Source organism: Amphiprion ocellaris, chromosome 15 (genome assembly GCF_022539595.1).
Source record: "Amphiprion ocellaris isolate individual 3 ecotype Okinawa chromosome 15, ASM2253959v1, whole genome shotgun sequence".
NCBI lineage: Eukaryota > Metazoa > Chordata > Actinopteri > Pomacentridae > Amphiprion > Amphiprion ocellaris.
Window position 1 is genome coordinate 28,022,874 of NC_072780.1, and position 25,407 is coordinate 28,048,280.

The following is a 25,407-nucleotide window of genomic DNA, read 5'->3' on the forward strand; positions in this document are numbered from 1 at the left end:
TGCTAAATATCAGGATAAGATAACACAGTGGGGAAATTTGCAGTCTAACAGCAAATTTCCCCACTGTGTGATTTATAAACTCTTATCTTATCCTAATATTTAGCACACTGTGAAATACAAGTTCCTGTTCAGGACATTGTATTTCACAGTGTGCTAAATATCAGGATAAGATAAGAGTTTATAAATCACACAGTGGGGAAATTTGCAGTCTAACAGCAGCAAATGATGAAGGGCAAATGTGTTGGAAACATCAATAGAAAATAAAGTGCAGCAGTAAATGAGGTTGACCAGTGAAGTTATAATGGAAAGATTCTTGTATATGTTGAAAAATCACTTTTTAAATGAGTGAAATATGTCAGTTTCTCCATATTTAGTTCACTTAGAGGTTGTAAAGTTAACAGTTAAACTGCCTGAAGTGTACAGATGGATTAAAAAGAGGTTTAACACATTACATTAACTGTCAGTAAATATTTAAACATCATAAACCACAAACAAATGCAATACTGAGACGTAAAAATATTATTTAATGGTATTTGGTCAACTGCAGAAAGGTATAATATGAAGCAAGTTCAACATATCCAGCCTTTCGTTGTGTAATTCAGAGCGACAAAAACTAAACCTCAGAGTTAAAAGGTATCAAGAAGGTTTTTTTAATCAACTTTCTTTGTCAACTCAGACTTTCTGCTGCATACTACATTCCCGTTTACATAAAAGAGGAGTTTAACGCATCATTTGACTCTCCTGTACAAAATGAAATGATCGTGTGCAGCAGCTTCAGTCAACAGGTTGTTTTAATGGAGAACAACGAGGAATATAAAAAAATATCACAGTAAAAAGCATTACGACTGCAAATGAAGCAAAACAGGAATGCTGGTAGTAAACTGTTGAACATTCGTTATGCCGGCTTGCTCACAAATCGAAGACACAAGGGTTCTTTTCTTTTACTGATGTTTTACTGTGACTTTCTTGAGGCTTTAACATCACAGAGTACACCGTAGAACTGGTGGGGAAAAGTGATGTACATACAATTAGCTTTGCTTCTTTAATACATTGACACAAACATAAACACAAATAATAAAATAAACATACCACTTTGGCCTGCTAAGTGAGCAAACGGTGTGAACTTGGGAAGTTGCTTATTTCTTTTCTTTTATACTTTTATTTAACACTCGGTCGGGAGCCTTGTCTGCCGTGTCGGCTGCTTCTCTTTAGCTTAGCAACAAAACAGGAAGTAACCTGGCCGTGCCCTCTCACATGACTTAGCATTTACAATTTTTATATTAGTTTAAACCCAATTATTATCACTAGTATGCATTACCTTGGCCTAATAAGCACTTTACAATATTAGGAAAATAAAAACAATATTTATACAAATTAACTGCGCACCAAGCAAATTACTTTTAGCATTACCAATGCGACAGCTCCTCCTAGTGGTAAAACGATGAAGTTAACTTTACTTCAGCAGCTGTTACACTCCCACCATCACACTACTTCTACTGTATGTGTGATCCTAAATAGAAGTTAACACAACATGAACTTACGAACTTTAGCAAATAAACACACTTATAAGTCCTTACTCTGCTTCTAGCAAAAGTATAGTCTTATGTATTGGCCTTTCTAAAACAGTCTTAGTTGAACGTGCTCCTTTATTGTCCCGAGTAGTGTCACTGATGAGAAGCTTGACCTTTCTGACTCTGTCGTCAGCTCCTGGAGTGACTTCTACGACCTTGGCGAGTTTCCACTGGTTTCTTGGAACACAATCTTCTTGTAGAAGAACAATGTCATTGACTTTTGTGTTTCTTCTGTTCTTATTCCACTTACTTCTCTGTTGCAGGTTTAACAGATATTCCTTTCTCCATCTAGTCCAAAATATGTTCGCCAAATACTGCACTCTTTTCCATCTTTTCTGCAGGTAGAGATCTTCTTTGACGAATTCTCCGGGCGGTGGTGATATCACTGTTGATTTCATTGTCAAAATATGATTTGGTGTGAGTGGCTCTGGTCCGACTGGATCGTTGATGCACTCGACTGATAGTGGACGGCTATTCACTATCGCCATAGCTTCATACATGAATGTTCGCAACGATGAAGTGTCTAATCTTGAAGTTGACTGGTCGAGAATGGATCTGAGAACATTTCGTATTGTTCGAATCTGTCTCTCCCAGACTCCTCCCATGTGACTTGAAGCAGGTGGGTTGAATATGAAACTGATTCCCAGTTCTTTGACCTTTTCTTTGGTTTCTTGTGTTAGAAGCTCATTTCTTGCACCAATAAAATTAGTGCCTTGATCACAATTCAACTGGCTGACTTTTCCACGAATTGCAATGAAGCATCGAAGAGCATTAAGAAAACAGTCTGTGCTAAGATCATCCAAGACTTCTATATGGATAGCTCTCGAACACATACATGTAAATAAGAGTCCATATCTCTTCACTTCTTTCCTCCCTTCCTTCACACAAAATGGTCCGAAGCAGTCCATACCACTGTATGTGAATGGAGGGGTAGCTTCTAGTCTTTCAGATGGCAGGTCGCCCATCCTTTGTTCTTGGTTGTATTTCCTGTATTTTCTGCATTTGACACATTTGTATATGAATGATGACACTTCTGTACTGCAACCAATTATCCAAATACCATTGGCACGTATCTCATTGATGGTCATTCCTCGACCCTGATGATGTATCTTCTCATGATAGTGTTTAATGAGCAGACGTGACAGATGATGCTCCTTTGGCATGATAGCTGGATGTTTGATGTTGGGATGGAGTGACGCTTTTGTTAGTCTTCCTCCCACCCTGACGATATCTTGCTTGTCAAGGAATGGACTTAGCTGGTGCAGTTTAGAGTGGCATGATTTGACTTCTTTCTTATCCTTGAGTGACTTGATTTCTTTACTGAATGCTTCTTGTTGGACTGTGCGTATGATGAACTCCTCCGCTTCTTGTCTTTCTTCCAGTGTAGTACTTTCATTGGACATTTCTTTAGAGTTCTTTACATACTTTACACGTCTTCTTAATCTTGCAATTGCTTTCACAGCTCTTGTCCAATCAGAGAACTTTTCGAGTCTTTCTGAGATGGATTTCTGCTCTTTTGCTTGGACTGTGAAAACTTGCGTGACCTTGAGCTCTGGATCTTCAATGCTAATCTCTTTCACTTTGATATCTTCTTTTGGAATGTCTTTTTCCCACAGAAAACTTGGTCCTGTGAACCAGTTGGACTCCACTAGTTCCTTTGTCATGACTCCACGCGATGCATGATCAGCGGGATTTTGTTCAGAGGCAACATATTGCCATTGACTTGGTTCGGTACTTGATCTGATGCGCTGTATTCTGTTAGCAACGAATACGTGAAATCGTCTGGCGTCATTGTTGATGTAACCAAGGACAACTTTGGAATCGGTCCAGTAGTATTGCTGAATGTCTTGGATCTCTAACTCTGTTTTGAGAAAGCTAGCAGTCCTTGCAGCTACTACCGCCGCTGAAAGCTCCAATCTTGGAATCGTTGTCACTTTAGTAGGAGCAACTCTTGCTTTCCCCATTACAAGGGCGCAATGTACTTCTCCAGACTTTGTCACAGTTCTTAGGTACGAGCACACGCCGTAACCAGATACACTTGCATCAGAAAAGCTGTGTAGCTCATACTGTTGTACTTGGTCGAATGTTGATGGGACATAACAACGTGGTATCTTGATAGTGGACAGGTTCTGGAGGTCTCTGAGACAAGCTTCCCATTGAGGCTTGAGATCTTCTGGAAGTGGCTCGTCCCAGTCCAGTTTATCCTGACACATTCTTTGGAGGATTCTTTTGCCAACGAGAATGAAAGGGGCAACGAATCCAAGTGGATCAAATATTGAGGCCACTGTGGAGAGCACTCCTCTTCTAGTGAAGGGGTTGTTCTTTATGACAACTCTGAAGCGAAATGTGTCTGATGTTACACACCACTGGACCCCTAAGGCCCTTTCCATCTTCGGCTCTCCTAGTGCAAGATCCAGGTCAGTAGCACCTGCTGCACATTCTTCCTTTGGAATAGTATCAAGTACTTCTTTACTGTTGCTAATGAACTTGTGCAGGTGCAGCTTTCCTGTATCACAAAGTTCTCTTGCTTCTTTTACAAGCTGTATAGCTTCTTGTTCTGAGTCGACACTTGCCAAACCATCGTCCACGTAGAAGTTGCGCTGTATGAACTTCACTACGACTTGGCTGAACTTGGTTTCACCTTTGGCGGCTAGATGTTTCAATCCAAAGTTTGCACATCCAGGCGAGGACGCTGCGCCAAACAGGTGGACTCTCATGCGATACACTGATGGTGGCCTTTGCATGTTACCATCCTCCCACCATAGGAATCTGAGGTAATCTTGATCTTGTGAGGCAACATGAAATTGGTGGAACATGCGCTCGACGTCGCACATGATTGCTACTTGTCCTTTCCTGAAGCGACACAGAACTCCTACGAGTGTGTTTGTGAGATCTGGTCCTGACAGGAGATGCTCGTTCAATGATGTATTCTGAAACCTTGCCGAGCAATCGAAGACAACGCGTATCTTATTTGGCTTCTGCGGATGGTAAATGCCATGATGAGGAATATACCATGCTGGTTGATTACTTAGCTCAGCCTCTGGCACTTTCTCAGCATTGCTTCTCTGTATGATGTCTTGCATAAATGCTACATAGTCTTTGAAGTAGCGCTCATCCTTCCTGAGACGTCTTTCCAAACACTTTAGCCTGTGTTCTGCACAAAGTCTGTTATTTGGTAATTCAGGTCTTTCCTCTTTGAATGGTAGTGGCATTTCAAAGTGGCCATCTTGTTTGTGTTTGATGCCTTCTTTTACTTTGGCCAGAAACAGTAAATCTTCTTGTGACATAGAGTCTTCTTCAATAGTCCTTTCAACAAAGTCCATTTCCAGCACTTTGACTATCTCTGCCGGAGTGATTTCTTTTACTTCGTTTCGACTCACAAAGTGGACTTCAGTTTTGAGGTTATGACTTGTTTCAAGAACTGGTGAGACTTGTTTTACAATGACACGGTGACTTACTCCTATTTCATCTTCATAATCTTCTCCAGTGTCAGTGTAGCCGATGATGCTCCAACCAAGCAGGGATTTCTGTGCAAATGGCTGGTTTCTCTCACCACTGACCACCTCTAGTGGGAGTAAAGCTTGAGGACAATTATATCCAATCAGTAATCCGACTTCACAGTCAAGCTTGGGTGCCATCTCCTTTGATAGATGTTTCAAATGGGACCAATTCTCTGCCGTTTGACTTGTGGGAATATGAGACCTGTTGGCAGGAATGTAGTCTCTAGTATAGGTTGTTGGTAACTTGATTCTCATTTCAGAGTTCATGCCTCTTACTTGTAGGTCCTTTAACTTGTAACTTGACACAATCTTTGTTTTAGATGTCATTGTGGAAATCTTGAGTTTGACTGGCTCAGACTTTGTCCGTAATGTCTCAGCTGTGTCTTTCAGGATGAAAGTGGTGTCGCTTTGAGTGTCGAGCAGGGCATATACAAGCTTCTCTTTATTTGGTTCATCAACAGTTGACACATAAACTGGAATAACTGAGGAAGTACAACCCTTTGACCTTTGTTGCACAACTCTGTTCGATGTAACTTGTGTGGATTCTTGTTCTTGTGTTTCTGACACCTTTTCTGTAGTCATATTTGTCTTTGGTCTTTCTTGATTATCCTTTACTTGTTGTTCTTTATCTCTTTTTTCTCTTTCTTGATGTAGACAAGTTGGATGAGGTTTCTGACATTTGTCACATACACTTCTGGATGTACAGTTCTTTGAGTTGTGACCTGGCTTTAGGCAACCAAAGCATAGTTTTTCTGACTGCACAAACCTTACTCTTTCTTCAACTGACCTTTCCAGTAGCTTTCGACATTTGTGAATTGTGTGTCCTAGTTTCTTACAAAAGAGACATGTAATGTTTGTCTTTTCGTTTGAGCTTGTGCTGAGTGTTTTAGCATTCAGCATGTTGTTTCGTCTTGGCTTGTCCTTGAAAGAATGCTTGTTATCCGGTTCAGTTGGCTTTATTGCGTGCAGTGATGTGATTGGATTGCATGCAATTCTGGCTTCTTTATTCAAGAACTTGACAAAATGAGAGAAATCAGGAAACATTTTTTGTTCATCTTGGAATTCAGTCACTTTTCTGTTCCAACGTGCGCTTAGCCAATCAGGTAGCTTTGCTGCTATTCTCTGATTTTCGACACAGTCGTTCAACACTTGTAAACTTTGAATGTAGAGCATGGCTGATTCAACACTGCTTAGAAAGTCTGCGAACTCACGTAGATCTTTGCTGTCTTTGGTGTTGATTTTAGGCCACGACTGAATCTTGTCACGATATGACTTTCCTATAACAAAAGGATCTCCAAATCTTTCATTGAGTATTTCCCAGGCTGCAGAATATGCAGTGTCTGTTCCAACTAAAAAGTTTCCTTCAATAGCCTTCTTAGCTGAACCTCCAACATACTTTCTTAAGTAGAAGAGCTTTTCTTGTATTGGTAGGTTTTTGCGATCAACTAATGTTTGAAATGACAATTTCCAATCGTTATATTGAAGTGGATCACCTGTGAAGATTGCAGGCTCCGGGATTGGGATTCTGTTTGCAGTGATTGCTTCAGCTAGAGTCTTTACAAGATCAATGGAGGCTGCTTCATTTGCAGTGGAGATAGTTGTTTGAGACACTTGGAGAGGTGCAGTAGGTTGAGTTGTGGCACATTTGGCTTGTGAAGGGATGAATGGTTTTGAGTGTACATTTAGAGTGTTTGTTTGTGGGAGAGAACTGCTTCGTGTTTCCTTAGGTTGGATAACAAGAGGTCTTTCTTCATCCTCACTGCTTAAACTTTCGGCATACACCTTTAATCTTGCTTGTGCTGCATTATGCTTTTGTAGCTCTTTTAATAGTTCCACTTCCTTTCTCTTTTCTTCTAACTTTGTCTTTATTGTGGTGCTCTCTGTTAGAAATTGAGCTCTTTTCTTTGCATCCTCAACTTCAAGCTCTCTTATTTCTTCCTCACATTGATGCTGTGTTTTCATTATTTTAATGACTTCTTCAGTAGCTGCTACTTCAGCTGCAGCTTCTTGTTTTTGTCGCAGTGTTATAGAGGAGTGTTGAGACCTCTTTGACACAGACTTTGACTTGTAGGTAATCCTAGAAGAAGCACTGGACGTACTACTTTCAAACACTGACTCTGAGTCAGGCCAGAGAATGCTATTTGGATCACCATTTTCTTCCAAAAGACACTTAGCCTTTGCTCTAGCCGTTTCACTGATAGCCCAGCACACATCACATTTTCTTCTTATTTCAATATCAGGACTTTCTATCTTTCTGATAGCATCATAGATGGCACAGACATCACTCATCATAGTGTTAATCACACTCACAGTTTCAGGTATTAAATCAAAGTCTTTATGTTTCAACATTCTTTTAAAACCGTTTATTTGGTATTTCCACTTCTTATAAAGACGCTCAAAATCATTTATTAAATCACTTAGCTTTTCTTGTTGCAAGGATTTCCCTTTTTCAGTGAGTGTGCGTACACGCTGACTTCTGCGTACATTTTCTGTCTGTGTGCTTTCAACTGAGGATGAGGGCTGTGGCGTTTCTTCTTCATTTGTCTGCTCTTCTGTATTTTGTTCCTCATTTTCATCATTTTGTACATCATTATTTGCACTGCTTTCCTCAGTGGTCTGAGTTATAACTTTATCTTCATCTGCCATTTTGCGTTATTTTAGTGCTTGTTTTGTTCATTGACTTGCTTTAATCTCTTTATCCTTGTGATAAGATTTATTCCTTTGCAGAGAAATGCCACGTGTGGGTATTGGATGCAATTGAATCTTTAATAACAGCTCACAAATACTTGTGCTCCTTCCAAGACACTGACTTTTGTGCTTGCCTTTAAGCCTTTTACTTGTTAGCTTGCTTCTTTACTTGTTCAATGCATTTGTCCAAGCACGTGATACTTTCCTTGCATGTGGTGTAGCATTTCTTGCTAGCAGCTTCGGTCCCGACCACCTCGTGTTGTCCTTCGCCTTCTCCGGGGCAGTAAGTGTTCTACTATGCCGGCTTGCTCACAAATCGAAGACACAAGGGTTCTTTTCTTTTACTGATGTTTTACTGTGACTTTCTTGAGGCTTTAACATCACAGAGTACACCGTAGAACTGGTGGGGAAAAGTGATGTACATACAATTAGCTTTGCTTCTTTAATACATTGACACAAACATAAACACAAATAATAAAATAAACATACCACTTTGGCCTGCTAAGTGAGCAAACGGTGTGAACTTGGGAAGTTGCTTATTTCTTTTCTTTTATACTTTTATTTAACACTCGGTCGGGAGCCTTGTCTGCCGTGTCGGCTGCTTCTCTTTAGCTTAGCAACAAAACAGGAAGTAACCTGGCCGTGCCCTCTCACATGACTTAGCATTTACAATTTTTATATTAGTTTAAACCCAATTATTATCACTAGTATGCATTACCTTGGCCTAATAAGCACTTTACAATATTAGGAAAATAAAAACAATATTTATACAAATTAACTGCGCACCAAGCAAATTACTTTTAGCATTACCAATGCGACAGCTCCTCCTAGTGGTAAAACGATGAAGTTAACTTTACTTCAGCAGCTGTTACATTCGTAATGTATTTATCTTACTGATCAATGCAGCTGATTATTGATCACTGACAGCTGCACATCAGAGCAGTGAAACTTTAATCTTCATGTATTTGAACATGATATTGTACTGAAGTGTATTTAGGTCTGACACTGTCACATAATTCAGGTTTTCACTTTAATTTGTGACCAAATCAAAGTGAAATTAATGTTATTGATTAAATATTCCCTGTAATAAATACCAACAGAATAATCAGTGTTCTAATCAGTTGTCTCTATCAGATGTAGTACCAGAAAGACCAAACATTGAAACATATTAGAAAGAGTTTTGCATCACTAACGAAATATATGTTAGGTTCCCATGGCAACATGATGTATAGTGTGTGATACTGTAACTATTTCATGCAGTGGTTTTAGTAACATACAGCTCGACATGTTAGCAGATTAAACATTTTCCCTCAGAGGAGGATCTGTATCACTTATAAAAAATTATTAGGAAACACTTTGGTTAAAGGGAGACGCTTCTTACAGTTGATATAAATCTGAAACTCATAACCTGCTCCTAACAATTTTAGCTCCACAGCATCAGTTACCATGGAGATCTAGTAGGTTAAAGAAGAGAGATACATCTTTCTGATACAGAAAACTGTGACTTCAGGCTCAACATACCTGCTGACTATTAATCTCGCTTCGTTAAGACTCATCAGTTTCTCTCCCCAGAGCTTCCCTCGGTGTTTCTCCTCCAGAAGAAAATTAAATTACACACAGTATTAATTTAATGCAACTATAATGTCAAGGCAACTCATGAAAAATAATGTTTGCAAATGAATGAGTTTATATAAATCTATAAATTAGGTTTCTTTTAATCTTGCAATCAAACATACGTATCTTCGTTTTTATCTGGACCTGATTTAATGTGCTGGACATGCATTTTTAAAAAAAGAGCAAAGAAATCTGCCTTTTTTTCTACTTCCTCAGACAGAAAAAACGTTAAACAATTTTTCACAGTTGGACATGATTACAGGTTTACCTAAAGCGCCGGACTCAGTTTTCCAGCATTAAAATGTGGAACAAAAAACGAGGAATCTGTTACTCAGCAGCGTAAGATCAGGTTTCCTTAACTCTCTCCAAAAACTGCTTCACTTCCGCTCTTTTGGGCTTATTTATACAAAGAGTGTTTCAACCCATGTGACTTTGGACAGTCCTGATTCTCTGAGTCATTATGTGGGAAAGTCCGGAGCTTTAGACAAAAAGCAACTAACTCACTTCTCTGAAATCAGGAAACAGCTTTGGACCAGCGACAGTTGAACTGAACTGGACTTCTGATCTGAAACAACATGAAGAAGTTGTTGTTGATGCTGCTGCTCTGTGAAGTTGCTTCTGCAGGTCAGATCTGACTTTATTCTGTCAACAAGCTACTCGCTGAAGGTTTAGTTTCACTTTCAATTCAGTTTTATGAGCAGCTAAATCTCCATCTGACCACAGGTTTATATTGACTCCTTCATAATGTTTAGTCTGTTATTAGTTGTGCTGATGCAGATTAAAGTTGTTTTCAGTCCCATGTTGTGGCTGTAAAACGTGAAGTAAATAAGACCAGCAGAGCACAGTATGATATAAGAGACACTTTTACCCAAAATGATTACATTTGTTACTCCAGAATGCTTCTATTTGTAACATTAAAATATTTAGACTCTACTTTTCTCAAGTCAGAATAGAATAATTACAAGTGAAAATTCTCCATCCAAAATTCACTACATTCATTACAGATACAGAAAAGATTTCAGTTGTTGACATTTCATTCTTAAACATTATTATGTCCTTTGTGTTTGCCTCAGAAATGATCCATTTATCTGCTGTGTTAAAATTAAGACACAAAAACTACAGAATTGATGTAAAGTAATGAAGTATATTTACTTTTGTGCAGCTGGAATTTCTAGTTGTATATTTTATCCTTCTTAATACTTGGACCTCACAACTGATTCAAAGGAAATCTAACGTGTACATTGTCACTTGACTTTTTGACAACAATCATGATCATGTAACATAATAATATAACTCAGTGGACATTTTCTGTAAATCCTCATAATCTAAATGTACATTCTGTTGCCAACATGTCTGTAGTTATTAAGTAAAATGTGGAACTCAGGACTTTTACTTTTACTTTGCTTTTAGTGGGAAAGGAAAAGTGTAGTCATGGCTGAAAGAAACTCTAATGAATTCTGAAAACAAGAAGCAAACTTCAGTCTCCCATGTCTAAGTCACATGTTCTGCAGCACAACAATGACGTCATGTAACATCTGCATTTCTTCTGGAGTATCATAACTCACAGTGATGCAAGTTCTGTTGTGTTGCTTCTGTACACCGTCGCAGTGGATTTGAAATGATGCAGTGAAGATGTGACTGAATTGTTGACTTTCAGATTCAATTCAAAAGCTTTAACAAAAGTGTTGAATAAGTGACTTCAAGTTCAGAATAAGGAGAAACACCTGAAGCTGGATGCTCTTAAACTTTGAATTAACTGACCCTTAGCTAAATTTGTTCTAATGCCAAAGTTGTCATGAAGTTGCCAGTTAGTTAACTTGGTTCGGCCTCCTGATTTATTGACTCCTCAGTCGGAAACTAACTTTCCACTGAATCAGGTCTGTAGTACTTTCAGAAACGAGCACTTTACAGGCTAAACTTGTGTCTATACAGAGCTGTGAAAAGTATTTATTCCTGATGTCTTCTATTTTTGTACATTTCTCACACTTAAATGTTCCAGATCCTAAGACTAATATTTATTTAATTTTAGACAGAGATAAAACACAAAATGCAGTTTTTAAATGATGATCTTATTTAAAATTTCTATCACCCTTGTGACAAAGTAATTGCTCCCCTAAACCTAATAACTGGTTGGACTTTCCTTGGCAGCAACAACTGCAGTTAAATGTGTGATCAGTCTTTTACATGGAGGAATTTTGACCCACTTTTCTCTGCAAAATAGTTTTAATTCAGCCACATTAGATGGTTTTTGCCTTTTTAAAGTCTTGCCACAGCATCTCAGTTGATTGGATTCAAGTCCAGACTTTGACTCAACAACTCCAGAACCTTCATTTAGTTATTTTTGAGCCACTCAGAGGTGGACTTGTTTGTGTGCTTCAGGTCTTTATCTTACTGCATAATACATTGTGCTGAGCTTTAGGTCATGAACTGATGGGTGGATGTTCTTCAGGAGGATGTTCTGATAGAAAGCAGAATTCATGGCTCCATCAGTTATGACAAGTCATCCAGGTCTTCAATCCATCACACTTCCACCATCATGTTTCACTGCTGGCATCATGTTCATCTGTGAAATGCAATATTGACTTTATACCAGAAGTAATAGACCCATGTCTTCCATAAAGTTCCACCTGTGACTCATCACTCCACAGGATGTTTTCCCAAAAGTGTTGGGGTTCATCTAGAGATTTTATTGTAAATACCAGACAAACCTTTCTGTTCTTTTTGGTCAGTAGTGGTTTGATCCTTGCAACTCTCCCATGGATGTGATTTTCTCCCAGAGTCTTCCTTATAGTGGAATCATGTAGATGGACCTTAACTGAGGTCTGCAGATCTTTTGATGTTCATCTGGGTTCTTTTGTGACTCCTGGATTAGATATCAACATGCTCTTGGAGAAATGTTGGTCGGCCGGCCACTCCTGGGAGAGTTCACCTACGTGGGCAGGCAGGGAATTTCCAGGGCTGGGCGGGGATCCAGGAGCAGGAGGGGGGAACGAGTCCGAAGGAGGGGAGGTCTGGTCAGGGCGGAATGCGGAGTACAGGAGACAGGAAGCAGGGCTGGTAGAACCGGGCAGCTGGGCCAGCAGAACTAAACAGAGAGAACAGAGTTAGTCAGGAAAACTTTTTCAAAAGAGAACGCAGCAAGATGCAGGAGGCAAAACAAAGTGACTGCATGAGCAGAGTTTACTATCTGGCAGGGTGTGGAGGGTGAGACCAGCATTTATAGATATGGAATTTATGGAGGTGTGCTGCACCACAGCTGCCCAGAGTTCCATGACGGGTGATTGGAGATGAACAGCAGCTGGGCCAAGCAGCTCTGTCAGGCTTCAGCAGGCAGGTAGAGAGAGGGAGGATGAGGGAGGTCAGGTAGGGGCTGAAGCTGGGACAGAGGAGGGAGCCCTGACATGCAGAGTCTTGTAGAAACTGATTTGTTTGATAAGATGGTGTAGTTCCTCTTAAAACATTTTGACAAAACTAAAAGGTTGCTACAATACAAAAGCAGTCATCCACAAATGCGTCTTTAGTTTATTCTGAATGTTGTTGTGCGTTTTGTTTTCCAAAATTCCATCTTGAAGGGAATTGAATATGGCAAGATGTATATTTAATTAAAAAACAGGAAGAGAGGAGTAAATGAAGTGTCCCTGGAGTCAACTTGATTTGGTGTTGGCAAAACTACCAATAACCAGTTTAGATTTAGCTATACATATACACTCACCAGATACATTATTGGGTACATATGTTCCACTGCTGTTAACACAAACATCTAATCAGCCAATCACACAGCAGCAACTCACAATTTAGGACGGTAGATGTGGTCAAGAAGACTGATCAGAATGGGGAAACTCTTCAGAAAAATGATTTCTATCCAGATAATCACAGAATCAGCTTGCAAAAGCTTTTTAAAGAATTTTAGAAATGAAAGGGAGGTTGGATTTGGGCCTATAGTTGGTTAAAACACCTGGATCTAGAGTAGGCTTTTTAAGAAGTGGCTTTATTACAGCAGCTTTAAAAGCCTGCAGTACATAGCCTGTTAGTAAAGAGAAGCTGATGATATTTAATACTGTAGTATTAATTAAAGGAAAGATTTCCTTGAACAATCTAGTGGGGATGGGGTCTAACAAACATGTTGCTGGTTTAGAGGAATTTACTGTTGACATGAATTCTGAGAGATTTACAGGAGAGAAGCGGTCCAAGTATCAGTCTGGTTCTATGGAGGCTTCCAGATCAACAACACCTAAAGACATGTTCCAAATCAAAACTTGATTAGTGAAGAAGGTCATGAAGTCTTCACTACTGAGGGCTAAAGGAACAGAAGGTTCCACACAGCTGTGACTCTTTGTCAGCCTGGCTACAGTGCTGAAAAGAAACCTGGGGTTGTTCTTGTTATCCTCAATTCAAGATGAATAACAGGCACTTCTTGTCTTATGAATAGTTCTTTTTATATGTGAGAAAACAGTTTTTTCAGGCTAGGTGAAATTCTGCTGAATTTGTAGAGCTCCATTGCCTTTCCAGTCTTCTTGAATTCTGCTTTAAGATTAAGGTAAGTCTCAAAGAGACTTTGACTAAAATGAAGTTGATCAGTCTCATTCTGAAAGTCCTAAACTCTGATTTCATTGACCTCCAGTTCACAAAACAAGGAAATACACGGTAGAACCGATGATAATTATATACAAATATTTATTAACTCATTCTACAAACAAACAATAAATAACAATGACATGACAACAACAGATAGTGAATAAATGAATGAATAAATGCAGATAAATAGACTAATGAACTGTGATCGTCACTGGAAGCAGTTGGTAGAAAAGGTGATGAATTTGGAATTGGAAAACAAATTATAATTTGTAAATTCACCTGTTTAGCAGAAGGAAAGTGATACTTACTACCTTTGTAGTAGTGAGAGGGAGGCCTCTGCAGAATGTGGAGCTGTGATGATCTGCTGGATGAGATGTTCAGGAACGCAGAGACAAGAAGAACTTTGGTAGGTTTGCATTGCAAAAGTGTGCCATAGTAAAAATACTAAGAGTCAAAGCTCATAGTTACCAAGAAAATATTCACGCTGTTGTAGTTCTTAAGTAATTCTTAAGTCCAGTTGCATTCTTCTAAGAGTTGCTTTTTTCTAAGATCCTTTGTTACAAGCCCAAGTTAAATTTTCCTAAAAGCCCAAGTTACATTCTTCATAAAGCCAAGTTTTTCAAAAGCCCTCAAAAAGCCAAAAACAAAACTAAACTAAACTCCAACTAAACTAAGTAGCATTCCAGTTACTTTCTTCTAGAAAGCTTTGGAGCCAAATTCAAATCAGCATCTAACCAATCATGGATGTGTTCCTCCCAGTGGGTGGTGTTAGCTTCACTGTCCAGGAGAGGTCAGAAGCCAAGTACCTTTAGAACTTACTCTTAGTTCATTTCTTAAATGTAGAAATCCAGTTGTTAAACATTTATGGTGATCACTGATCTGAAATAACACTGAATAAATGATTGAAATGACACTAAACACAACATGTGTATCCCTAAACTTACAAATTGCAGACTTTAGGCTACATGAAGGTAAACTTATAACATGGTTAAACATAAAACCATATACATTCACTAATAAGAAAAAGAAAACATTGGGAGTAAATATATTCTTAGAGTAAAAAGTCTCTGTGTCTTTTAAGGCTGTGGTCTGTAACAGAAAGAGAGAGGAGGGGCTGTTTGTGTCTTGTGAGTGCATCTTCCACAAACACTTCAGATTTAATGTGTTCTTCCATCCTGGTCCTGATTAACCTGGTATCAGAGACTGGGTCCAGATCGTCATTCCAATAATGGTGCATTTCTTTAATGTTCGGATTAAACTACTCACTCCAGTGTAGAACATTCTATGTGTTAGGTTGGGAGATCAGAAAGTCCAATCCTGCAGAGGTGTGGTTTTCTTCACAGTTGACACTTTATGACCCTTATCAGATTCTAGTGGAGGTAGGATTCATCCTGTTGTCTCCAAAAGTGCCATGAGTGGTCCTTTAGTAGTAAACATCCGATCAGCCGATGTTCCATTTGGAGGTGAATCTTTGGTTAGCTGTCTCCTGAAATGGTGTCTTACTAAATTTACAGCTTTGGGAGAGGGTCTTTGGATCTTTTTGTGTTGCTCTGGAATGTTCTGCTCCTTAGTACGGTGCACAGTCCTGTCAACGACATTATCCACCTGTGTGGGACTAACATTAGATGAGCTGCTATTTACAATGCATACAGCTTTGAAGTAAACAATAATGGAATCATTTCCTGAAATTTAGTTACTGCATTATCAGATGAACATCTGCTGTAATGGAATTCCTTGGTAGATGCTCCATAGTTCATTATTGTATAATCAAAATGTCATGAAAAAAACTGTAAAATGTTAAATTTCTATGCCATGTGTCAAAACAAGATCAAAGGTGCGATTAAACCTGGGAGTTGGTTTGTTAACATTTTGAGAAAAAACAACTGAATTAAATGCTGAGTTGAGGCTGTCATTCTCAACTACATGGATATTAGAGTCACCCACTATAATGACTTTATCTGTACCAAGCATGAAGTCAACCAAGAACTCTGAGAATTCAGATAAAAAAAATCATTGTAAATTAATTTCGTAAATTCAAAAGCTGAAAACCTTCTTTTCCCTCCAGTGAAACACTCCTTGATGTTTTTCTTCACTGCAACTTCTGGAGTCCCAGACCTCCCAGACTTTATGGGTTCTGCACTGGTTGATGAAGTTCAGGTGGGTTACTGTGACAGCAACATCGGGACGGCTGAACCCAAACAGGTCTGGGCAAGAAAGTTCATGAAAGACAACCCACAGCAACTGGAGCATTACGATCGCGGATGCCATGAACACCAGCACTTCCTCAGAGCCACCATTGACAGCTTGATGAAACGCTTAAACCAAACCGAAGGTAAGATATTTTTTAATGTATGTTGAAATGCATTGTCCCTCTGTTGGAAGATGCTGCACTAAATATCAGCCCTTCTTCAGTGTTTTTTAGAACAAGGTTTAATGACTTGCTTCCACTGCTACTACATTGGTGAAACTAAAATCTTCCCAACTCAAAACATCTGCGGGCACAAAAGCTGGTTGCTTTATGAAATTATTTACTGATGAATTTAGTTTTCTACTAGAATTTTCCTTGTAGACACATAATTTGAATATTCCCGATAGAGTTCTCCTGCAAGCATTACATCCTGGACAGCCAGTTTCTCACAATATTTGTATTTACTGACACTGTGTATGAGAGTTTCATGGACATTACAGCATCTTGATGGTACTGCCTAAAGTCCAGTAATGGCTTCTCTCTGTTGATTTGATCTCTTTGTTGATGTTCCACATCAGTTGTACTCTTAGATCTTGTTATACAGTGGTTCCTCACCATATCGCGGTTCACTTCTCCAGGTGTCGTTGTATCGCGAATTTTTGTTTGGATTTGTTCCACTACTCCACGTATTTTAGTGGTACAAATGTTATTTCTGTATATATTATTCTGCCCAGTTGCATTTAAGTAACACTGACAGACCGTAAACTGCCAGATTTATTTTTTCTTCACACAGTCTACAGTATAAATGCGGCAGGAAGTCATCAAACTCACTGCACTTCACACTCACGGTCCTGACAACGTAACACTTAACTAAACTAACTAGACTGACTAAACCACAAAATCACAATAAAACACAAACACTAACAACAATGGAACACTAACATAAACTACAATAATGACATTTAAACCCCCAACACCCCAAACTCCCGTGGTGCACTGCAGCACCACAGTTCAGTCATAGCGACCAGCTCTGCGATGGCTACATAATTTTAATAACTTTTGCATTAAAATAAGCATTTTCTAGCCTAAAAAATGAAAATAGTATTTAAAAAATGTAAAACATATTAAAAGAATATTTAATGTAAATAAAATGCGTGGCGTACAGCGCTGGGCTCTGATTGGCTCAGCGACCATAGCATCAGTCTCCTCCCCTGAGTATAGCGTATATGGTATAGCGGCATTCAGTATCTGACCTTGTCCGTTTCACACGGACGTCCGATCGCTGCATAGTGTTGCTCTGCGATGATTTACAGTGTGTGGGGAGGATTTATAAAGCCTTAAAATATAGATCAACAAGAAAAGCACTCAGAGAGCGTAATACTCTGTCAAGACTGTTCATTCTCTGTCCTTGCGCTGAACACAGGCGTGTGTTATGTATGTGTGCATGAATCCCCTGACCTAAATATGTAGCGGGCGGCGGGACACCCCCACAATTTAATCAATCAATCAGCTGTTCCTTGTATCATTTCTGATAAGTCGGCAACGGTGGATTTGTAGTAGGATCACATGATCATCAGCAGGGAACTGACGCAGCGTTCACTTGTTGTCATGGTTACAGTGAAGCCATGCCAGGCGATATATCTTGCAATGGGAAATCCCTACCAAATCAGACAATAAGCCGCATCACTGCCAAAATCTAATCATTTGGTCTTTGTGTCATTTCTGACCTTTCTTGAAAATTCCATCCAAATCCGTTGGTCCGTTTTTGAGCAATGTTGCAGAGGACAGACAGATTCACAGAGAAACGTAGCTGATCGTCACATAACTCTGCCACATTCCTTGGTGGAGTAGTCATAAAATAAATATTGTGGCATGGGATTTGTGTATGATTCTGTTCATTTGTATTAACTTTATTTTGTTCATTATTTTGGTGTTTATTTACGTTGTGCCTTAGATCGTATTTCGTTGATTATTTGGTCAGATATTGTATTGTTTTGTGTTTGCTTATTGCCCTGCTTGGTGTCCCAGATGTTGGTTCTGCATTCTTATTGTTTTTGGTACAGCTGATTTAATTGTGGTACAGCGGGAGAGCCGGTAAGAGCGGTCCTGGTTGTTGTGCTGAGCAGTGAATAAAACCTGGAGAAAACTGCCCTGTAGTGCTGGGGATGTTTAGCTGGGAAGACAGCAAAAACTATGAGAATAAAAATGCATAATAATTGTAACTGGCCTGACCTACAGCCCTGGAGACGCATGAGTCGACCAATATTTAACGGTTACAATATGATCGCTACTTGGGAGATTTTTGTCTATCGCCAGAGAGTCTGGAACGTAACCCCCGCTATATTTTGCTTTTAGTTCTATTTCGTTCTATCATTTTTTTTATCTAGTTCTATTATTTTTATCTTAGTTTTATTATTTTTATCTTTTGATCATGTTTTTACTCTTGTGTACAGCATCTTGGTCAACTCTGGTTGTTTTAAAGTGCTTTATAAATAAATTTGATTTGATTTGATTTTCGAAAGACTGGTATTACTAGATGTTTTTGACTGTGATTTTGTGAAACTGCCCTCATTGAACATGAATAGGAGTCAAATGAGATGAAAATGTTTTTGTTTTCTATATTTTGATGAATTGTTTATAGTTGAGGTTCTTGTGCCTGGTATAGTGTTGTGTTTTACTAGTGAATTTTTTTTAATCTTTTATTTTTCATGGGGTGCAAGTGGAATTTAGCAGGGTGGAGTGTAACAGTGTATATGTAGTAAATAATTCCACTTGCTGTAATTTGTGTGCAACTGAGCTCACCAAGACCAGTTGCACACTGCAGCTCCAGAGAGGGCGCTATTGAGCCAACAACAATAAATACAACCAAATTACAGCAAGTGGAATTATTTACTACATATACACTGTTATACCTGCTTGTCTCTGAAGGTAAAATTACCTAGAAGTGTTGTCTGCACATTTTCTAATCCTGCCAAAGTCACCTAGGAGACAACTTAGACTATGCTAAATTATGGATTACCTTAGATTTAATTCCATTCTCTTGAGAATTCCTGAAGTGTCTTAGTTTGGCTGCAGATTTGTGCCTGTTTTCATCTGCTATCAGCTAACAAAACCTTGTGGTCCTGGAATATGACGAGGTCTGTTTTCAATCCAGGCTTTTCTCCTTCATGGCAGCTGTGACAGTTAAATTTAAATTCAAGCAGCTCTGCTTTGCTTTGTCTGTTCACTACTAAAAGTATGTTGGTGCCATAATTTTATAGACTCCTTCTCAATGTGTTCAACCCAGTCATTGTGCAGCTCTGCCTGTCTAGAACCATCCATCCCATATTCTGTATGGTTGGTTGCAGCCTCCTCATTACATCCCTGCATTCTGCAATAGATGTCAGTAGTAAAGTGACAATATTTACTGTTTGGGATTCACTCTCAGTTTCTCATCATTCTATGCTTCTGTCTCGCTTTGATCCATCCACAATTTTTAGGATGATGTTTGTCTGTGAGTTGCTTTGATTGGACCAATAATAGGTGCAGTAGGTCAACATTCTCTGTGTCCGTAATCAGTGTGTCTGTGGTAAAGCAGCAACACACAATTCAGTTTTACATTCAGGGTTATTTACTAAAACACAGTGTGTATCTTTCAGGTCTAAAAGACACACTAAAGGTGTTTCCTGCCTGATAGTATTAAATGTAAAGTATATTGTGATAACAATGCAAAACGATAACCCTTTATTAACCGCACTGCGGGGAAACTTGCATTGTTACAGCAGCAAAGTGGATAATACAAACATGTAACCAATGTCAGCAGAAAAATAAAAAATAAATAAAAAATATAATTAAGTACTAGCTCAGATTGTCCAAATTACTCTGGATGTGGAAATTACAATATTGCACGTATCAATGGTATTGCACAGAATTTTCAGGAGATAAAACACTGATTGAACCGTATTAATATTGGACACATTTAATTTATATTTTCCAGATGTCCATTAGTGGAAAAATACTGACATTGCACAGATTATTTTAGATGCAGAAAACTGATATACCACAGAGTTTTTAAATGTACAAAACATTAATAATTTACAGCTGTCAATGTGTTGAAAATACACCAAATGGAGTATGACAGTTGGTTGTCTATCAGTCTAAAGATTACTGAGGTGATGTTTGTGTCCATGTCAGTCAGCCTTAACAGTAAACCAATAAAATCTCCCTCTCTGTGTCACAGGTGTCCACATCCTACAGCACATGAGTGGCTGTGAATGGGATGATGAATCTGGGGAATCCAGGGGTTTTCATCAATATGGATATGATGGTGAAGACTTCATAGCGCTGGACCTGCAGATGCTGACATGGATCGCTCCAAAACCACAGGCGTTCATCACCAAACTGAGATGGGACGCAGACAAAGCTAGACTACATCGCGATAAATACTACTACATGCACATTTACCCTGTCTGGCTGAAGAAGTATGTGCAGTACCTGAGGAGTTTTGTGGAGAGAACAGGTAGAATTACACAACATGAGATACACACAGTTATGTACTCCATCTGTTTCTATCCACAGGAGCATCCAGTGAAAATAAAACAATGCTTAGACGAAGTTACGCTTCAGCTGTCTAGGATCAGCTAAGTGTTACAGTAAAACTGGTTATTAGTGAGGTAAAGCAATTTATTGCTTAGTGATATAATTAACAAAAGGAAAGGTGATAATAAAACAAAGAAAACAGGGCAGATGGGTGCAGCTAACTCAAAGAACCAATTAAAACTGAATTATAAAAACGAGCTAAACAAAATACCACAAGACAACAACTAAAGTAAACTCTGCAACCAAACTTAAAGACATGATAGCAACACCCATATGACTAAGAAAAATTACTAAACGAGTGCCTCAAAGCATATATTATGTTACGTGGCTGCAGACTGAGCCTCCGAGAGGACAGGGGGAGCAATAAAGCAGGGTCTATGCAAAAACATACTGAACTAACTACTGAGTACTACTAAATAACACCTAGCAAGGAGAGCAAGAAAACACTAGAACTCTAATAACTAATCAGCTGAACTAATTTTAGTGCTTCATACTCAGACCTGACACAGCTAGAAATTACACGCCACTAATCAGCAGCTACAAACAATCATTAGCCTTACAAAGGGTACGGCAATTGAGCAGGGAACTTAACTGTCATGAGGCATGAAAGAGAACAGGGTTGGAAGTGGCAGACTGGAGTAATGTGTGGCACGCCCAGTGGCGGAGTGGGGTAGGTGCTGTAGATGGAGAGACTTTGTCCGGCAGGGTGAGGGTCCTCTTAGAGAGGTAGGGAGTGCAGGTGGACTTCAGGAGACTTCTGAGAGTACAGACAGATGAGGGAGGGTACAGAGGAATCCGGGCTTGAGCAGGCAGGACGTTCAAACTGGACAGCAGGAAACATGAAATTAGTACAAGGAATGAAACAAGGAGCTAGACTTGAACGAGAATCTGAACTGACTGAGACTGTTCAATGGTCCGTCGCTGAGTAGTGTGCAGAGTCTGGGTTTATGGAAAAGGAGTTAATCAACATCATCACTCCCACCTGCTCATGGACCAATTCTGCACATTAGAGCAGTTATACTTCAGACTTCATATATGTAAACATGATATTGTATTGAAGTGCATTTAGGTCTGACTCTGTCCCATAATGCAGGATATCATTGTAGTTTGTGGCCAAATCAAAGTGAAATTAATGTGACTGATGAAATATTCTCTGTAGTAAATACTAATAAACTAATATTGTTTTCATCTGTGTTCTATCAGCTGCAGTGCCAGCAGAACCAAGCATCAAAACATATTTATACGATTTTCTGCATCACCATCTAAATACATGTTGGGTTCCCATGGTAACATGATGCACAGTGTGTGATACTGTAACTGCTTCATTCAGTGGTTTTAGTAAAGTACAGATAAGCAAGTTTACAGATAAAACATTTCTTTCAGCTGAGAATCTGTATTGCTCATAAAGAATCGTCAGGAGCGTCTCTCTTTGGTTAAAGGGAGATGCTTCTTACAGCTGATTGAAATCTGAAACTCTGAACAGAACCTGCTCTGGACCTGGTTTTCTCCACAGCATCAGTTACCATGGAGATCTAGCAGGTTAAAGGAGAACCACCTTTGTGACACTGAAAACTCTGACTTTAGGCTCAACATAGCTGCTAACCTAGGGGTGTCAAACTCATTTTAGTTCAGGGGCCACATTCAGCCCAATTTCATCTCTAGTGGGCGGGACCCGTAAAATCACAGCATAATAACCAATAAATAACGACAACTCCAAAATTTCCCTTTGTTTTAGTGCGATGAAAGTACATTCTGAAAATGTTCACATTTAAGGAAATATCTTTTCTACAAAACACTATGAAGAAACTGAAATTTGTCAAGAAAAATAAGTTAAATTTCAACAATACTGTGCCTCAGTTTATCATTTACACATTACAACTTCCAGATCACAGAGTATCTACAAAGGAACAGAACATTTAGTCACAGGTATCTGGAACTGCGCAATATATTATTTTACCTTAAAAAAAGACAAAAAACAACAAAAACAAGACAAAAAATTACAAAAATGAGACACATAATGACAAAAGCGAGAAACTAAATGACAAAAAAATTAGAAAAACAACAAAAAACAATAAGAGACAAAAAATTAGAGAAAAAGGTTACAAAGCGACAAAAAATGGACACAAATGAGACAAAAAATGTCAAAAGCGAGAAACAAAACTACAAAAACGATACCCAAAACAATGACTGAAGGCAAACAGAAAATGACAAAAATGAGACAAAAAATGACAAAAACATGAGACAATTTTAAAAAAACAGACATAAAAAGACAACAAACAAGACAAAATATTACAAAAATGAGACACAAAATGATAAAAGAGTAATATGCTATTTTACTTTATGATCAAAACAACTTTTCATGGTCTAGGAATTATTTTAAATTCATAGTTCTACAAATGTACAAATTGCAGTTAATGTCTTCTCTGTAATTTTTACACTTTACAAAGTCGTCCTGCCGGCCGGATTGGACCCTCTGGTGGGCCGGTTTTGGCCCGCGGGCCACATGTTTGACACCCCTGTGCTAACCCATTAATCTCACTTCCTAGTAGAACCCTCAGATCTGTCACGTTCAGTTAAGACTCATCAGTTTCTCTCTCCAGGTCTTCCTTCAGTGTCTCTCCTCCAGAAGACTCCCTCCTCTCAGGTCACCTGCCACGCTACAGGTTTCTACCCTGACAGAGCCGACTTGTTCTGGAGGAAAGATGGAGAGGAGCTTCATGAGGATGTGGACAAAGGAGAGATCCTCCCCAACCATGATGGAACCTTCCAGATGAGTGTTGACCTGAACATCTCATCAATCGCTGCTGAAGACTGGAAGAAGTATGACTGTGTGTTTCAGCTGTCTGGTGTCAAAGACGACCTCATCACCAAACTGGACAAATCAATGATCAGGACTAACTGGGGTAAGTCAGTCAGAACAGTGGAGTCTAGAAATGAAACATACAAACATCTGTGCGCTCTCCCGGGGCCTTGGGGGTGGCGGCGGCTGGTCTCTTCTGGGGCGCCCTGGCTGGCCCTGGGGTTTGGGGTGGGTCGGCCCTCTGGTCGCTCCCCTGTCCTTTCCTGCTCTGCTTCACTCCTCCTCCCTCCTCTCCTGCCTGGCCGCTCGTCCTCGTCCCTCTCCCTCCCCTTGGGGGGCTGGGGGTCCTCCGCTGCCTGGGGGACTGGCATGGGGGCCGGGTGGTCTCTCTGGGGGGGTGGCTCTGGCTCATCTGGGCACAGGCCTTGGTACTTGCCTGTGTGCCGCCACTGGAGATTAGTTTCTGCTGGCTGGGGGCTTCTGTCCAGGCCCGGTGCTGTCCTGGGGAGTAGTGGGGTGGGTGGGGTCTTCGTGATGCTGCGGGGTGGGCGCCCTGCATCCTGGACGTACCGGCTCCGGGGTGGGCGTGGGGGCTCGTGGCCCTCGCTCCCTGGTGGTGCGGCCTGGTCCTCCCTCCGGGGCGGGGTGCTGCATGCGGCTGGCCCGTGGTGGGGCTACGGCGTCTGCTGGGGCGCTGGTCCAGCGCTGCGACTTCTGGGGGTTTTGGTGCTGGCTGGGCCAGTCGGGTTCGGGTGGGCCCACCTCGGCCTCTTGCCTCCGGGCTCTGGGGGCCCTCTGCATCAGTACCGGTGGTCTTACTACCTGTCTCCCCCGCTGCTCTGTCCTCATGGGCCGGATCCACACCAGACTGCCTCTTACTGTGCACTTCACATACTTCACACGTCACTGTATATAGTTACTCTTAGGCACATATAGGGACACAACAGTTAGGGCCCTGAGAGCAGGTGGGGGCAGGAGTGATGGGCTCTGTGGTGGGGCGGATGGCAGGGCTCTACGGCCTTGTCTCTTCCCCATCACCCTCTTGCTTGCCTCCCCTGCTCTCTAATTTCTTTTTAATGCACCACACACACTCACACCTTGGGGGTAGGTCTGGGACGGCTCGGGGAACTTGGGCCAGGGTAGGCTGCAGAGTAGCCATCCTCTGTGGTCCTCTGGCCCGCCCCCTGGACGCCTCGCCCAGCCTCCCCACTTTTAATGCACCACATGACACTCAGGGTTACACTATCACGGTGCAGGGATAATATCTCCAGTCTGGGATCGGGAGACATATTAATAGGGAGTAATGGGGGGATCTCACTAATATGGCCTCGCTGGTGGGACCCGGCCCCCTTATGACTATGGGGTGGCAGGGGTGGACCATCATCCGTGTTGCTGTGGCTGGGGGGTCCCCGGGACCTGGGGGCTGTGGTCGGGGGGGGTTCTCCTGCGTGCCCGACGGGTCCAGGCTGGTGCGATGGCTCTTGGTGGGCTGCGGGGGCTGGATTGGCCGTCTTGGTGGGCGCTGTGGCTGTACTGCGGGCTGGTGGCATGTGGTGGCTCTGTCCTGGTGGGTTGTCAGGGCGCATTGCGGGGTGTGGGGGCCCTGGGTGTACTGCGCTCACCTGGGGCCTGGTGCGGGGGGTATGCGGGGTGCCTCCCTGTTGGCGTCGCCGGGCCCCACCACACTGTCCATTTTTACCCTCTGGACTCACATCGGGTCCCGGCTCCGATTTCCTCTGGCCGGCTCCCGGTGGTGGCCTGCCTTGTGATGGGCTGGTTGCCATCCCTTCGGCGGGCCGCTCGGCTGCTGTGTCTGGCTTCCTGGCTGTGTGGGGCCGTTGGCCCCCTCAGGGGTGGGGGAGGGGGTGGGGGCTGGGGTGGGCGGGGTTGGGG

The 25,407-nt window shown here is 40.9% G+C and overlaps 3 protein-coding genes across 4 annotated transcripts in view; 2 read left to right on the forward strand and 1 right to left on the reverse strand.

The window, feature by feature from the left end:
- LOC111580525 (major histocompatibility complex class I-related gene protein-like) overlaps positions 1-25,407 on the forward strand; it is a 75,847-nt gene that overhangs the window by 23,952 nt on the left and 26,488 nt on the right. The gene's annotated exons all lie outside the window — the stretch shown is intronic.
- LOC111562465 (major histocompatibility complex class I-related gene protein-like) overlaps positions 1-25,407 on the forward strand; it is a 73,368-nt gene that overhangs the window by 11,096 nt on the left and 36,865 nt on the right. Inside the window, exon 5 of the mRNA XM_055017681.1 lies at positions 23,315-23,617. Within this exon, the coding sequence (XP_054873656.1) occupies positions 23,315-23,617 (303 nt within the window). The remainder of the gene's footprint in view (positions 1-23,314; positions 23,618-25,407) is intronic.
- LOC118469902 (uncharacterized) lies at positions 932-8,628 on the reverse strand. 2 transcript variants are annotated; one of them, XR_008604093.1, is made up of 2 exons: positions 1,090-8,628; positions 932-1,000 (listed from the first exon to the last, which is right to left on the reverse strand). XR_008604093.1 is itself a non-coding variant. In XM_055017676.1 (2 exons), exon 2 carries the CDS (start codon positions 7,715-7,717, stop codon positions 1,574-1,576), a length of 6,144 nt encoding a protein of 2,047 aa, XP_054873651.1. In that variant the 5' UTR covers positions 7,718-8,159; positions 8,249-8,628; the 3' UTR covers positions 932-1,573. The 2 variants fall into 2 exon arrangements, 1 of the variants encoding a protein (XP_054873651.1); XM_055017676.1 differs by having other exon boundaries at positions 932-8,159; positions 8,249-8,628.

Excerpts from the sequence above, each read along its gene's own strand:
- LOC118469902 (XM_055017676.1), bottom strand. The coding sequence starts at position 7,717 with ATGGCAGATGAAGATAAAGTTATAACTCAGACCACTGAGGAAAGCAGT.